The sequence below is a fragment of the Myotis lucifugus genome, unplaced genomic scaffold, assembly GCF_000147115.1.
Source record: "Myotis lucifugus unplaced genomic scaffold, Myoluc2.0 scaffold_260, whole genome shotgun sequence".
In the NCBI taxonomy this organism is placed as follows: Eukaryota; Metazoa; Chordata; class Mammalia; order Chiroptera; family Vespertilionidae; genus Myotis; species Myotis lucifugus.
The window spans coordinates 1457590-1473387 of record NW_005871308.1 but is presented as its reverse complement, the minus strand read 5'-3'; the positions used below and the strand labels follow the sequence as shown (position 1 = coordinate 1473387).

General features: G+C 47.2%; 2 protein-coding genes across 3 annotated transcripts in view; one reads left to right on the top strand and one right to left on the bottom strand.

Annotated features, from left to right (window-relative positions):
• The first annotated feature begins 6 nt into the window (after positions 1-6).
• On the top strand, positions 7-1131 carry CUNH1orf122 (chromosome unknown C1orf122 homolog). 2 transcript variants are annotated; one of them, XM_006099135.3, is made up of 3 exons: positions 7-136; positions 225-426; positions 661-1131. In XM_006099135.3, the coding sequence occupies exons 1-3, from the start codon at positions 102-104 to the stop codon at positions 754-756; spliced, it is 333 nt and encodes a 110-aa protein (XP_006099197.1). In that variant the 5' UTR covers positions 7-101; the 3' UTR covers positions 757-1131. The 2 variants fall into 2 exon arrangements, with proteins under 2 accessions (XP_006099197.1, XP_014320162.1); XM_014464676.1 differs by having other exon boundaries at positions 7-426.
• Positions 1132-1243: 112 nt separating this feature from the next.
• MTF1 (metal regulatory transcription factor 1) overlaps positions 1244-15798 on the bottom strand; it is a 45011-nt gene continuing 30456 nt past the window's right edge. Inside the window, 4 exon segments of the mRNA XM_006099134.3 lie at positions 1244-6897; positions 8028-8091; positions 10048-10664; positions 11344-11446. Coding sequence (XP_006099196.1) covers positions 6467-6897; positions 8028-8091; positions 10048-10664; positions 11344-11446 — 1215 coding nt within the window. The 3' untranslated portion in view covers positions 1244-6466.

Here is a 15798-nt window from a genome sequence, read left to right as displayed (position 1 = left end):
CCGGTGGGGACGGGGCGGGGCGCAGCTTTGCGGAACCTGAGCGCAGCTGCTGGGGAGGGGGCGGCCGAAAGGGGGGCGGTGGTCGGGCCGCGCAGGCGGAGATGGAATGGGGCCCCGGCTCAGACTGGTCACGGGGGTGAGAGGGGGCCCGTCGGGGCGGGGGGAATGGGCTCGGACCCCGCGCCAGCGCCGGCCCTGACGGCCTGTCTCGCTCTCTCGGGCAGGGAGGCTGCCGGCGTGGACCGTGGGAAGGCGGGGCTGGGGCTCGGCGGGAGGCCGCCCCCGCAGCCGTCCCGGGATGAGCGCGCCCAGCAGCTGCTGGACGCGGTGGAGCAGCGGCAGCGGCAGCTCCTGGACACCATCGCCGCCTGCGAGGAGATGCTGCGGCAGCTGGGCCGCCGGCGCCCGGAGCCGGCGGGTGGCGGGGTCAGTGCCTCCCGGCCGGGCCTGGGAGGTGGGGACTGTCCACTGGCTAGATTAGCTGAGCCCCAGCTGCCCCTGAGAGTGAACGTGTCCCCGCTGCTGTACCTCCCACTTTTCATCTGGGTGAGAGGCTCTGAAAAAGTTCAGTGCTGTCCAGATGCCAAGGAGCCAGATCCTTGCGGCCTAATCCGAGGCCTTGCCTCCCAGCCTCACTTTTTTCCTTCCTGTTCCTACCAGAATGTCTCATCCAAACCCGGGGCGCCCCCCCAGCCAGCTGTCTGCGCCAGAGGCGGTTTCCCAAAGGATGCTGGCGATGGAGCTGCGGAACCCTGACCGTTCCCGAGCCCGTGGCCCTGAGCTCTCTCCCTCCGGGGGGCTGGCTGGTGGCTGGACTCTGAACAACTGCCTTCAGTAACGGACCAGTCTTCACTGGCAGCGGCTGGAACTTGGCCCTCAGCCTGGGGTGGCAGCTCTGCTAGCAGCTGGGTTCACTCCTTCCTGGCTGATGCGGTGCTGAGCCCTGAAATGTAGCCGAGGAACACCCGGCCTGATGACCGGAGCTGGGCGGGCCAGCGGTGCTCGCCAGAGTGGTCTGGCCTGCTTCCGGGGATCCAGGTGGTGTTAATGTCCATTTCATGCTTTGGGGGCTCCAAGTCCCACACAACACTTTCAGCAGAGCCTTGATTAAAAGGAAGCCTGCAGACTCTCCTGGTGCCTGGCCTTTCCTTTCTGTCCCATCTCTAAGACTCTGATGCTGGGGAGGGAGGAAGTGGTTGAAAGCTGGCAGGGTTGGGAAGAAATACCACAGATAACTACCAGATTTAAATAAGCATTTAATTAGGATCTCATTAGTATTTAATATTGCTTTTTCAATTCCAAAAAGTTAAATTTTCACTTCTTAGCAGATATTTTAAAGTACAATATTAAGTTTATACAAAATGAGCAATTAAGCAAACACCATTATTTCACATTCTTCAAAAATACAAATTCATATTTACTCTTTTTTGGGTTTGGAGGTTTCTTCCTTTGGAAGTACTGAACCTGTAACGTTTTCATATCGCTCAGTGAAAGTCTGTTGTTCCCATGTTTCACACTTAAATGAATTTGATAGGCTTTACATAATCCAAATAAAACTACTGGGCTTTAGAGAACTGTCACCAAGACCTTCAGCCAATGACTAGTGTATGTCCAAAAAAAAGGCTCCCATGGGTCTTGCCTTTCCGGCCAGAAGATCTGACCCAGAGATTCAGCAAAACCAAGTTTCCAGCCACCTCCCCCAAACTGGGACTAGGAGTTCACAGGGAAAGGAAACAACCACCTTGAACTCTGACCCCCGCCCCCACATTCACCAAAAACAACAAAGGACTAGAGTCAAACATCGCCCTAGGGGAGGCTTGAGGACACAGGGGAGAGGGCAAGAGAGGCCTGACTTGGCACCACTGTGAGGATAACAAGGATATTGCAAAAAACAACCCTGGGTTTTGGTGAAAAAAAGGTTTTATGAAAAACTTTCCCATAAGAAAAAGAGTAGAAACTGCATTGAGCTGAGAAAGTGACACTACATTATCACCCAATTTTTGGCCCAGCAGACACACCACCAAAAGGGCAGTGTGTGGTTTTAAACTTTGCATCCAGTAAAAAAGGCTGTACTATGTACACATTAACATAAAGATCCAGTTTAATTTGCATTTTCAGTGCAGACTGAGAAGCCCTCGAACAGGCTTAACAGTGAGAAATGCCCAAACAGTGGTCATCAGCTTCCCCAAAGGGCATGAGAAGAAACACAGGACCCTTTCTCTCTTCCCCAAGTCTGTCCCAGAGGAAACAGCCTAACTGGTTACCAATCAGAAATATGCATAATTCCGTTTTCTTGCCTCCTCCCTCCCAGTATTAAGGAATGAACAATTCTGATCTATGTCACAGCAATATCATCTGCATATGGGATCTATGAAAATCTTTCTGCTTTGGCTGAAGTATTTTCAAACTTTTCCATTGTATAGTAGCCTGAGAATGAAGATAAAATGGGGTGGTAGGGGAAACAAGAGAGGAGTGAGGGGGAAGGGAAAAAGTTGATAAAGCAAATTATAACAGCTTTGTTTATTGGATTTAATGAAGGCTGGAGGCCTTTTTGCTTAAAGAGCCAATAGGGGTAGCATGGGAGCGGTAAGGAAATGGCTCATGTTGCCTCCCCACCTCTAACACCTCCCCAAACATATTTCTGATTGGTGATTAGGAAAACTGAAAAGTCTAGCAATACTGTTGCAAGTTCCACAAATGAATGGTTTCGGTGATTCCGGAGAAGTCTTTTAAGATTAAGGACAATGGACGTGATTACAAATATAAAAGTCTAGAAGGTGCCAGGTTTCTACCTAGGAACATCCCGTTCCTTCCTTTCAGACATCACTTTGTAATGGTGAAGGGGGGAAAGATGGCAAGGGTGCAAGCAGTGATGCAAAAGGGCCTCAACAGTCAGCAGAAAACAGGACCCGCAGCAGTTCTTTAGAGAGCCTGAGGGGGCGCCCTCAGGCACACAGGGAAGGCTTGCATAGATTGAGCAGTTGCTGAGAATGCATAATAGTGTTTCCCTACAGACAGCCTCCTGGTACAGAGTTGATGGAGCAGAAAATGCGGCCAGGCCAGGGCCACATGGGACAACGACCATCAAGCTACACATATTGCACCAAGGTAAGTGCTTTTCTTTTCACACCTCAATTTAACTTTTTATTCTAAGCAAAAAATAAAACTTTGTGGAAAGCACACACACACACACACACACACACAAAAGAAATTGCAGCAATTGGGTTAAAGATAAAATAACCTAAAGTGCTTTTTATTTTATTATTTCTTTAATATACCAATATGAGGTTCTGCAAACTCGTCCCTCTGGACACATTCAGCATTATACAAAGTCTCTCAGGACACCCACCCACCCTCCATTAGCCCCATCAGTCCACTGCCTTGACACTCTCCAAGCTACTGACTCCCCCAGAGGTGGTAAACACAAGTCCCTTGCTTCTACCCAGAGAGGTCTTCACACATGAAGGCCCCTCCCAGGCTTTGTACCAAGATCTCCTTCTAAAAGGATAGGGGGCAGGGGATTCAATAAATGACACTAACTCCTGCCACCAAACTGGTGATGTCCCCATGAGGCTGACCAGACCCGACAGGAAAGGCAGGGCCACTTTCCCTCAATGCCTGGGAAGGGCCAAATTCACTAAGGCAGTCTGGTGGTGCCAGCCCAAGTTTCCTCCCACCTCCTGAGCCCATGTACTCCAATTCCTGATGCTGACTAGCACCCTGTATCCGAGCAGTATGACTAGAGATGCTAGCAGGAACTGGAAGGATAAATCTACAGGGTGGAAATGGTTAAGGTTACGATGGGAAGAAAAAGGCCTGGTTTCACCTGGTAGAAGTCTGCAGACCTTCTCTAACCTTTCCCTCGGTTCACTCCAGGTTTGGGAACCCACACTCTCCATGAAGGCTCTGTCTGGATCCACTTTAGCCAGCGGCCCACTCTTCTCCAAGGTCGTTGGCACTACAGGCCAGGTTTACAAAGGAGGTGGGGAGGGAGAGCGCTGGAGGAGGAAGGAAAGACTGCCTGTCCTGTGGAATAAACCTGCTCTTCTTTGCAGCCACTCACTGACATTTTAAGCACGCTCACGATTTTCCAAAAGCTGATTGGGTTTGATAGTTGCCCTCATAATCTCGAATCATCCTCAAAAGGCAGATACTGCAACTGGAAAAATCTGTCGACCTAAACACTATTTTAAGATGCTTCTTCATCACCCCCAATCTTTGGAGAGCAGAAAAACCATTGACCTGGGGAGGCTCAACAAGTTAGCACAGGCCTGGCTACCAGAAAGAAGCAACATTTAAACCACGGACACCTCTAGAGGCTTTTCCTGGGCTCCGGTTTCCCACCTGCTCCCAGGGAACTGAGTCCCAGGTGACTCCAGGGATGTGGGAAGAGGTCATTCCTGCCCTCCGATGCCAACTACCTTTGGGATCGTATTGTGCTGGTCTCTCGCAGAAGAGGTAGAGAAAACACAAGTGTCCCACCTCAAAGCTTCCTATGGTGCCTGGTCCACAGAGCCAAGGACAAGCCATGCTCAGCAGCTGGTTTTCCAGGACCCATTCACTGTGGTACTAGAAGATTCCTCCTGACTTATCAACTTCTGCTGAGGTCAGTGGTCCCAGAACCCACCAGCCTCTTGGGGAGGAGAGTGCAGAAGGTTAAAAGGAAACCCATTCTCCTGCCTAGACTCCTGGAATGAGAAGCCAGCAGCTGCTTGTGGCTAAGCCCACCTCTCATTGCAGTGACAACGTGCACCACCACTGCCCTCTTGTCCAAGTCTGTCCCTGAACATCCTGTTAAAGGCTGGGCTTCTGGCTCCCCTAATGATCTGCTCTGGATACTGTCTTGGCCGGCTGTGAGCACGGCTCAGAGACAGGAGAGTGGCAAATGCAGCTCTTTTTACATTAGGGAGTGGGAAAAGGAAGGCAAGATTATGGCTACTTTCTGCCCGACATCATTGACCCAGAAGAGCAGCCCTGTTTGCTCGAGGCGGGGAAGAGGCCTAGCCTATAGACGCGGGGCCATGCCCAGCTTCTGAGCTCAGTGAGCTTGGTGAGTGCTTATGACTACATTGAGATAGCCAGTTGAGAGAAACTTTCCATTTTAGTGTGGGCTGTATTTTATGTTTTATGTTTAGAGGCATGACTTGGAGCCAAAGGCAGATAGATGGTTGTAATTCTATACACAAATCAAAAAACAATTCTTTCCTATAACACAACTTAATGAAACATTCCAAATGAGATAACTTATTGCAACATTTCAGGCTTTTTGGTGGAAGGGGAATTTTTTTGTTTGTTTTACCCTGAGTAGAAGATCATCGTTTTGTGTTTTTTTGTTTATTTTTTGTTTTTGTTTAGAAATCATGTGACTAAGCTGAGCAAGTCACATCCTTCTTTGCACTGTACTAGGCTGTATGCAAAATCCAGAGGGGTGAGAGGTGGAGATGGGAGGGGCAACCAAAAGCCTGGCTAGAACCTGGAACCAGGATACCTGGCCTGCCAATTACATGCCACCTTAAGAAACCTCCCTCAGCGATACACCTTCTGATAAGCAAAATGCAGCTCTTCTGCTCCGAGGAAGAGAAATACCAGTAAAGGAAGGCAGAGCACCGACCAGCAACTGGCCATACACCCACATGTCCACTCCAGGACAAAACAGGGATGTTCCCCAAGAAAAATTTGCTGTGATCTGCAAACCCTGGCAACCAACTGAGAGACAGAACCAGGAAGGCAAAGACTGTGATCACGTTGCTAGAGCCTGCTCTGCACACACGCCATTGGCAGATAGCAAACAGCTCGCGCGCGGCCGCAGAACCAGATCCTCCCTACAGCTTCGGGCCAGGCTTTTAGCTGCCCGTCTGTGCTGCAGCTGGATGCAGACACCTGCCACAGTCACTCCGAGCTCCACTGACACAAGTGCAAACAGCAAAACCATCTCACCCAATTTCTGTCCGGCTCACAGCTGTCTGACCTGCCTCTGCCACTTCCCTCTCTGATGGAGTGAGGGTCTGGCCTTTGGAGCAAGCTTCAGCCTCAGGCTCAAAAGACGCACAGGGAGGAGCAACACCTGACACACTGAATTCCACTGTCCAGACCACAAGGCCCCAGTGCAAGTGATGGGCAACATCAGACTGATGGAAACCACACCCTTTCACTTGGAATTTTTATGCATACGAGTAACCTTAATTTCCAAGTTCACATGACAATAAGCAAAAGTGACATACAGTGCAGCCAAACAGTTCATTTATAACTTAGCTTTTTTTTTTTGTTTTGTTGTTTTTTTTTTCCCAAAGATCAGTTCCTTAAAATGGATGCTCCTGGGATATGAATAAAGAAAATATATCCGAAATGTGAGGATTTCAAATAGATTTCTTCATCCTTCAAATTACCAATCCCATGATGGTAGACATCACACCTGTGTGTGCTTCCTGCTCGCCCTCCCTTCCCGGAGGGGAGCACAGGTGGCCTTTCACTTGGAGAAGCTGCTGGTCAGGCCCAGCTCCTCCTCCCCCTGCAGTAGTGCTTCAATGGGAATCAGATTGGACGGCGTGTCCAGGTTCGGGAGGGACAGAAACTCTGACACATCCATGGCACTTAACGTTTCTGTCTGAGGGTCTGGAGGAGTCCCTGCTTGTCTGCTTTGCTCACAGGAAGAGGGGATGGCGGAGGAGGAGGACAGGGGGACGGAGGGTGAGGAGAAAGTCTGTGGTGGTAGCTTCCGGCTGGGCCCCTCAGGAGGCTGGGGGCTTGGCTCTGGAGGGGGTGGGGAGGAACAGCCCTTTCTCCTGCCAGCCGCCCGCTCCTTAGCAGAGTCCCGGCATGCGCACTGACACTGACACGCCTCTTCTTGCTTGATGATGATCACAGGAACACTGAGGCCAATCTGCTGTACAGAGCTCCCTGTGAGAGAGGTGAGAGAGACTGCGCTTCAAGTGGCTGCAGGGCACAGGGGGATCTAGACTGGGTGAGGGCTGAGTGCCATGGAGGCGGGAATGGTGATGGAGAGGGTGGATGCCACGCACACCATCGAGATGTGCCCCGTATTTCCAGCCTGTTTCCAGCCATCCTCTCCCCTCACCCTCCATGCCAGCCAGGGAGGTGGATGCCTCCCTTTTCCTGACATGTTTTATTTTTGTTTGTTTTTTTTAATCTCTGAGCCTATGGGTGCTTCCCGTGGCCTAAACTCCCAGGCTGTTCTTTTGGAGAACTTACTCTTCTTATCTCTGAAGGCCCCGCTCACTCCCCTCTCCCCTCTGATGCCTCCAGGCAGTTTCCAGCAGGCTTACACCTAGGGCTGGCCCAAGGCAGCTGCCTGGCACTGTGCAGAGCTCCTGGATTCCTCCCACATCTAGCATCTTTGTCCCTTTGTCCACACTGTATGGGACTGTTCACTCTGCCTACCCGAGGCTCCTTCAGGACATTTCACTCATCTTTGTAGCCGTCTCTGACATACGGTGGGCGTCCGTAAAACCTCCTTCTACACAGCCAGCCTAGTGTGCACACACTGAACTCAGATGGGCTGTGTGTGTCTCAAGAGCTCTAGAGACCAAGGGGCAGGAGAGCAGAGTGGGAGCCAGGAGGCCAGAGAACTCGTGCTCTGGCTCTGCCACAAACGCCTCAGTTTCTTAATCCATAACATAGAGTTTGAAAAAAAGGACCTTTTAGTTCTATACAGTCTCTGACCCAGATGCTATTTCTTCATTACTGTAATTAGGAAAGAGTCCAGTGAATTAACAACTGCCCTCTTTAGCATTAACTGTGATTCAAACTTTTTTTTTTTGGCTACATTTAAAAGCTGTATCTGAAAGGGAAAGAACTGTTACTAGTTTTAAAAAAATGTTAAAAGTGGCATTAATGCCGTATGTGCACTAACCTCCAATAGTTATAAGAATATGAGATACTCTAATAAATAAACAATACAATGTGACAATTTTGATTTCAAAGTTTTAAAAATTGGGCAAAGCAACAAACTGTGCCTCAAGGGGCCCAGGGAGTTGAGTATCTTTTAAAGCTCACATAGAATTACATACCTGTGCTACTGGCTACTGGTACCGCAGTGGTAAAAAACACCTTCTCAACTTTAGATGCTTGCTGCTGGAAGAAAAAAAGTCACATTTATGGCACTCGAATATGGCAGAGCTCCAAGGAGCTGAAGCCTCCCCAATGTGATGGTCGTCCAAGAGGGAGAGAACGCTCAGTGCAGAGGGATTTGCACTGAGGGATGTTTTGTTTGTGCTCTGGCATGAGGTCACCCACTGTTGACGTTCAGTGTGGCCAATGTAGCCAGCCAGCTTGGTCCTCCACTCCTTGGCTGCCTCCCAGCTGCCTAATCCAGTGGTTCCATGTGCCCAAAGGCTCCTCCAAGGTTGCTGTTCTCCAGCTGATGATCTCAGAGGGAGCCCCAGGGCTGGCTTCCCCTCTGAGCTCTCCACTCTCTGCCAGCCCCCAATACTTCTAAGAGGCTGGGAAGTTCTTTGCCCCTCCAGGATTAAGATGCGTGCAGAACCCTGAACTCTGCCACACCTGCTTCCAGTCCTAACTGCTGCTTAGTAGTTAAGGTCAGGCAAGTGAGTCAACCTCTGACAGTCTCAGTTTCCCCATCCGTGACAATGGGGATGATAACCAAAGAACGCCAGTGAGGATGTAATGAGAGGATGCATGTAGAGTCCTAGGCACGTGGCGAGCACTCGGCAAACATTAGCTACTTACATTACTACTAAGTAGGATTATAAAGTCATGCCCAGAAATCACCCTAATCACTTTAGTACACTTCCTATTAAACTATCTTCAAGTCTTAACTTCAAAGGGCTTTGTCTTTTTTTTTATTATTGTTTAAAGTTTTACATATGTCTTTTTCCCCCCATTGACCCCCCAACCGTCACTCCCACCCCGAGGGCAAGCCCCCACCGCCCCAGTGTCTGTGTCCACTGGTTATGCTAATACGCATACATACAAGTCCTTCGGTTGATCTCTAACCCCCGCCCCCTGCCATTTGTCTCTGGATCTAGGGCTTTGCCTTTTATGTCTCTAAGGCAGTGGTTCTCAACCTTCCTAATGCCGCGACCCTTTAATACAGTTCCTCATGTTGTGGTGAACCCCAATTTCATTGTTACAAATTGAACATAATTAAAGCACAGTGATTAATCACAAAAACAATATGTAATTATATATGTGTTTTCCGATGGTCTTAGGCGACCCCTGTGAAAGGGTCGTTCAACCCCCAAAAGGGTCACGACCCACAGGTTGAGAACCGCTGCTCTAAGGAAATAAAGAAAATCTAGGAGGACTGTGAAAGCTTCTGACTAAGTTATAGGTGACACTGTAAAATAATGATGGAAAAATAAGACCCATATTTAAATACATGAAAATGAGTTGTGTGGAAAAGTTCCATGCAGCTCCCCAGGGCAGATTCAGAAAGAAATGATAAAAACCACATGGAAGCAGATTGGGTCGTAATATTGAAAAGACCTTTCCATTGGAAAATGGAACTAGGTTGCCTCTAGAGGTGGCTGGCACCCCGTTTATGGAATTTGAATGCTCACTATTTAGCCCTAAATAGTTTGTTTGAGATATTTAATTGAACAATGAAGTTATTTCCTTATCATTGAGACCAAACACTTAGCAGAAAATAGCTCTAAGTGGGCTCTGGAGCAGAGATTTCTCTGACATGCATCTGATGGGGTGGTATCAGTCCCTCGCCTCAGTGTGACTGCCTTGGAGACAGAAGGCGCTTCCTGAACTGCTCTTGGGCCTCCGGAGTTGGCTGACTGCGAGCCTGTCCTAGATGACGGGATTAGGCTGCAGGTGGAATATTTGTTCAAGTGCCCACAGCTCGGGAAACGTAAGCCTGATTCTCTGCCGCCCTACTGTAGGTACCAACCACAGCATTCCCTGGGTTTACACCACCTGATTCTGGGAAAAGTGACCGAGACACAATTACATGTTTCAGAGCCTGACAGCCATTTTCCTTTTTTGAAGCAAAAGCCTCTGAACATGTCCCCTATGTAAGGGCACTTCACCCCACTGGACCTGCTTATACATAATACTTACCATTTGTTCTTGGTTTTGTGGTGAACTGGTGGCACCATTCAATATCCACTGTAAGTTCTGTTCTCCCATGACGAGGCTGGACTGCAGGATAGCCGTGCTGGGCGTCGGGGTGATGGTTATAGTGGGATTATTAGTTAGGACAGAGTTGGCACCCAGGGGTAGAGTCTGGACCATGGCTGGCAGGGGTTCAGTAGTACTTTGTGGTTGGGGCGCTGCCGCCACGGCTGACGTCACTGCCGCCACGGCTGACGTCACTGCCGCTGCTGACGCAGAAGCCCCAGCAACAACAGAAAGTCCTGGTACGACGGGCTGCGGTGCCTGAGGGTGCGGAAGAAACTCTTGATGATTAGCAGCAAAATGTGTGCTGTGGGGGACAGGCACTTCTGGAGGTTGTAAGAGAGCAGGGGGGTTGCCAAATGCAGCTTGCTGGGAACCAGGTCCTAAGGAGGGAGCAGGCGGAGGAGCAGACGGTGCTGAGGCTGGTAGTAGAGGCTGGGGTGGCTCGGAGATGCCAGGCTGCAGTACAAGTGGAAGAGATAAAGATGCTGAATTTCCTGTGGGTGGCGGAACATCATTGACTGACTCTGCGTCACCATTAAAACTTTCAATCAAGGCAGCTGGCAAAAAAAAGAAATAGAAACATATATACATATCCCAAGCCTTAGATGAGCCACAAAAACACAGTCACTATGAGCTAAACCAAAGACAGCGGAAGTCTGTTGGAGCCAATTCCTTCATTGCTAGCAGGCTGGCTTTCTGCTTTTCATTTAATGGCACCTCTGGTCCAAGAACCAGGCTTCACAATCACCCTCACTTTCTAAACGTGAAGACCTAGTATAGGTCTTAGCTTAAAAAAACGCGTCGTAAGGCTCTTCTACAAATGGGGCTCGACGTCCTTTCTGGCATGACCAGTGTGCACGCTTTCTGACGACTGTGAGGCTTCAGGGAGATTCTCATTCGAACAGTCTGAGCTAAGCCGGTGGATCCTACCCTCTCACAAATGGGTGTCACATCAGAAGAGCTCACAGTTCCTCTCATTTTTTAAAGCCAACAAGAGCTTTTGGAAAAGGAGACCCTCCTCTTTGAAGCAAAAGCAGACCCTCGAGGAGACCCTTGCTGAAGGGAGTAGGGAAAAGATGGAATTGAACTGAAAGGCCCTTACTTTTCTAACCCCTCACTGAAAGTCACTTCATTCAAAGAAACTGAAGTGATCTTCACATGCCTGTCATTCAGAGTCAACGTGTGAATCCCCTTCCCAGTGCTGAGATCTGGGCAGGAGGAGACTGTATAACAAACCTGTCTGCTGAGGATCTTCCTGAATTGCCGTATCATCTGAATTCTGGAACATGGACTTAAAGATGGTTGCTGGTGAAAGTGTGCTGAGGTCCTGGCCCTGTGTCTGACAGACAAAGACAAGGATGTGAGACCCGCATCGGAGGCAATTCTTCGCAATGAGCGGACACAGAGCAGCAGAACCACCTGATCTTCTGAGGTGCTTCTTGTTTCTAACTTTTCCTTTTCAGGTGACATTTATGTCCCTAAACCTCAGACACGCAACACTGGGCCCTCAAATACTCTAAAACAGAACCTGATAAGCTGACTAGCAGCTGAATGCCTGTTTCCACAATGCTTTACTGGAACACAGGCAGGCTTGTTCATTTACTGTTCATGTGCTCCAGCTACAGCAGCAGAGCTGAGGAGTTGTGACGAGACCGTGTGCTCTACAAAGTCTAATATATTTACTATCTGGCCCTTTACAAAAAAAGTGTGCTGCTGCTGGTGGGAATGCAGACTGGTGCAGCCACTATGGAAGGCAGTATGGAGGTTCCTCAAAAAATTGGAAATGGAACTCCCATTTGACCCTGTGATCCCACTTCTAGGAATATATCCCAAGAAACCAGAAACACCAATCAGAAAGGATATATGCACCCCGATGTTCATAGCAGCACAATTCACCATAGCTAAGATCTGGAAACAGCCTAAGTGCCCATCAGTAGATGAATGGATTAGAAAACTGTGGTACATCTACACGATGGAATACTATGCTGCTGTTAAAAAGAAGGAACTCTTACCATTTGCAACAGCATGGATGGAACTGGAGAGCATTATGCTAAGTGAAACAAGCCAGTCAATGAAGGAAAAATACCACATGATCTCACTCTTTCATGGATAATTAAGACCATTACAAACTTTTGAACAATAATAGATACAGAGGCAGAGCTGCCTCAAACTGATTGTCGGACTGCAGTGGGAAGACCAGGGAGGGTTGGGGGACTGGAGGGAGGGGAGTAAGAGATCAACCGAAGGACTTGTATGCATCCATATAACCATAACTAATGGTCATAAGACACTGGGGGGGTAAGGGAGGGCAGGGGCTTGTTAAGGGCGGGGGGGAAAAAAGGACACTTATGTAATACCCTTTGTAATACTTTTAGCGAAAAATAAAAATTAAAAAAAAAAAAAGAAATGTGGCTAAAGTGATTATGAAATTGAAATTTTAATTATATTTATTTTTAATTAAAATTAAATTTAAATGGCAATAAAAAAAAAAAAGTGTGCTGACCCATACTCCAAGAGACCAAATCCTACATAAAAATGGGATTGAATAATACCCATTACCTGCAACTTGTTTTTCTCATGTAATATTTTGTTAATAACTTTCAAGGTCATTACATAACATCTATAATATTCTAATATGTATTCCTGGTAATGAATCAACCACTATAAAGAACTTTGAATGACAGGCAATAGTGATCCTTTTATATGCACCATTTTCTTGTCATTACATTGATTCTTTGTAACTTACAAATAAGGTCAGAAGCATTTATAAAGATAAAATGTGAAATAAACAAACACATATTACTCTGAGGACCTGAGACTTGACAAGCACTAAATAAAATGACCACTTTGCCCTAGCTCAGTGGATAGAGTGTCAGCCTGTGGACCGAAGGGTCCTGGGTTCAATTCTGGTCAAGGGCACATGCTTGGGTTGCAGGCATGTGCAGGAGGCAGCAGATCAATGATTCTCTCTCATCATTGATGTTTTTATCTCTCCCTCTCCCTTCCTCTCTGAAAGCAATAAAAATATATTTAAAAAATAAAATAAAATGACCACCTCCAGGCTTCCTGTTAGTTAAGGGAAGGGGAAAACACCAATTCTTTTATCTGCAACCCACCTCCACTCATTCATTTTGTAGGACAAGAGTGACAAAGGCAACCTCCAAGAGTCTAGACAAGTCCTAGAAATAAGTGAAGCGAGGGGCAAGGGCCGGGAGGCTGGGACAGAGAGCACGCAGCCCATCATCTGGGCTTCAGTGGAATCCTGCCACGTGGTTCTGTGGGCTGGGGAATACCAGAGCTCAAGCACAGTCCCAAATTTGGATCATTTGGTGAAGTCTACTGACTTGTCATTAAAAGCAGGTAACTGAAATCCATTTAAAAACACTGTATAAACCAAACAAAACCTATCTGCAGGCCAGGTTTTATATTTGGCCCCAGTGCCAACTTGTACTTTAAGGCCATTCTGCAACAACTCTGCTTGTGGGGGGAGAATCGCTCTGGGGCTGGGCAAAGTGTGCTGAGCAGAACAGTCCACCCATCTAGAGGTCCTCAGAGAGGAAACTGCCCTTTTGAGCCAAGAGAGGCCAATTACTCTAGCACAGCGGTTCTCAACCTGTGGGTCGCGACCCCTTTGGCGGTCGAACAGCCCTTTCACAGGGTCGCCTAGGACCATCCTGCATATCAGATCTTTACATTACGATTCGTAACAGTAGCAACATTACAGTTATGAAGTAGCAATGAAAATAATTTTAGGGTTGGGTCACAACATGAGGGACTGTATTTAAAGGGCCAGAAGGTTGAGAACCACTGCTCTAGCATGACTCCACCATCGGGAAGGCTGAGAGGGGAAGTTCAGTGGATCGGATTGCCAGGATGACAGAGATGAAGGCAGAAATCTATGTGAGGCTTCCAGCTTCCATCCACAGCGGGTTGAGAATTGCAGGCAAGACAGTGGCCCTCAAAGTTTTCATTGTGATACAAAGAAGTACATTTTACATTATCGAGTATATATATACATATATATTTCATATTAAATACATATCCATGTGTATAACTGAAATGAAAGTCTAAGAAATAGAAGCTTATCCTTACTATACACAATGTCTTCTAATACTTTCTATTCTGTTGATGTCCTTAAAATGCTGATTATAAATACTATTTTATAACCCAATAATGAGGTACAATCATTTCTTGTTAATTCTCACCCAAGGATATATTTCCCATTGATTTTTAGAGAAAGTGGAAGGAGAATGGAGAGAGAGAGAGGGAAAGAGAGAGGGAGGGGAAAATCGATGTGAGAGAGACGCATTGATTGGTTGCCTCCTGACGGGGACCAGGAATTGAGCCTACAACCCAGGTATGTGCCCTTGACTGGGAATGGAACCCGCAACCCTTTGGGTGAGCAGGCCAATGCTCTATCCCCTGAGACACACCGGCCACAGCAAGGTACAACTCATTTTGAAAAATAGTGGGCTAACAACTACCACTAAACTATAAACTTTGCAACTTCCTTGTGGTTGTTTTTTTGTTCTTCCTGTTTATAAATCATCAACAATAACGTTGTTGACTGATGAGCCTGCATGACTCCACAAGATTATGCACAAGAATGTTCACAGCACTATTCATCATGGCCCCAAACTAGAAACTACCCAGATACCCAAGGGAAGTAGAAAGAATAAATTATGGTGTATTCATTTACCATTTGATTTTAACAATCAATTTTTTTTAAAGCAAAGTAAAACAACGCAAAATTAATCTTATGACTTCAAGGAATTATGGCCTTAGCTTGAAAGGCTAAAAATGAGACTATTTCCAATTCTGGGATAAATGCTGGGCAGTAAGGGCACAATATGTAATGTGACCCCAAGGGACAGAGCAGCCTCTCTGGCGGATGTAAACTGTAGTAGGAAAGCAGTCTTGTTTTTTCTAAGAACGCACTTCATGTCCCTCATACCAACATTCCTCACCCGGTGACCCCAGGGCTCCAGAAAGCTCCTCAATCATTCGTCACAGCCCTAGCCAGGAGTAAACCCCTAAACTATTTAACAATCTGAGATTAAAGAGCTATTATAACCAGAAATCTTAGGCTGCACAGCTCAGAGGCCAACCAGGCTACCCAATACAGACATTTCTTTTAGAGCATTAGCTCTGAAATGTGAATATGCATAAAAATCATATGAAGTGCTTATTTACTGTGGTTTGTTTGTTTTTTTCTTCTGATTGGTTAATTTCTACTGACCTATTTTCAACTTAACTGATTCTTTCTTCTGTCATTTCCAATCTGCTGCTAAACTCATCCAAGTGAATATTTTATTTCACATAAATTTTCAGTTCCAGAATTTCCAGTTGGTACATTTTTTAAAGTCTATTTCTCTGCTGAGATTTCCTATATATTCAATCATTATAAGCATATTCCTTTGAGCTACTTAAAAATCCTTGTCTGCAGTCCTGCTGGTGTGGCTCAGTTGGCTGGAACATTGTCCGTGCCTGCAAGATTGCAGGTTTGATTCCCAGCCAGGGCACATACCTAGGTTACGGGTTTGATCCCCAGTGGGAGGGCATACACAGAGGCAACTGATCAATGTCTCTCTCATACATCGATGTTTCTCTCTCCCTCTCCCTTCTTTTCTTTCTAAAAATCAGTAAAACACATCCTCGTGAGAATTAAAAAAATAAATCCTTGTCATCAAG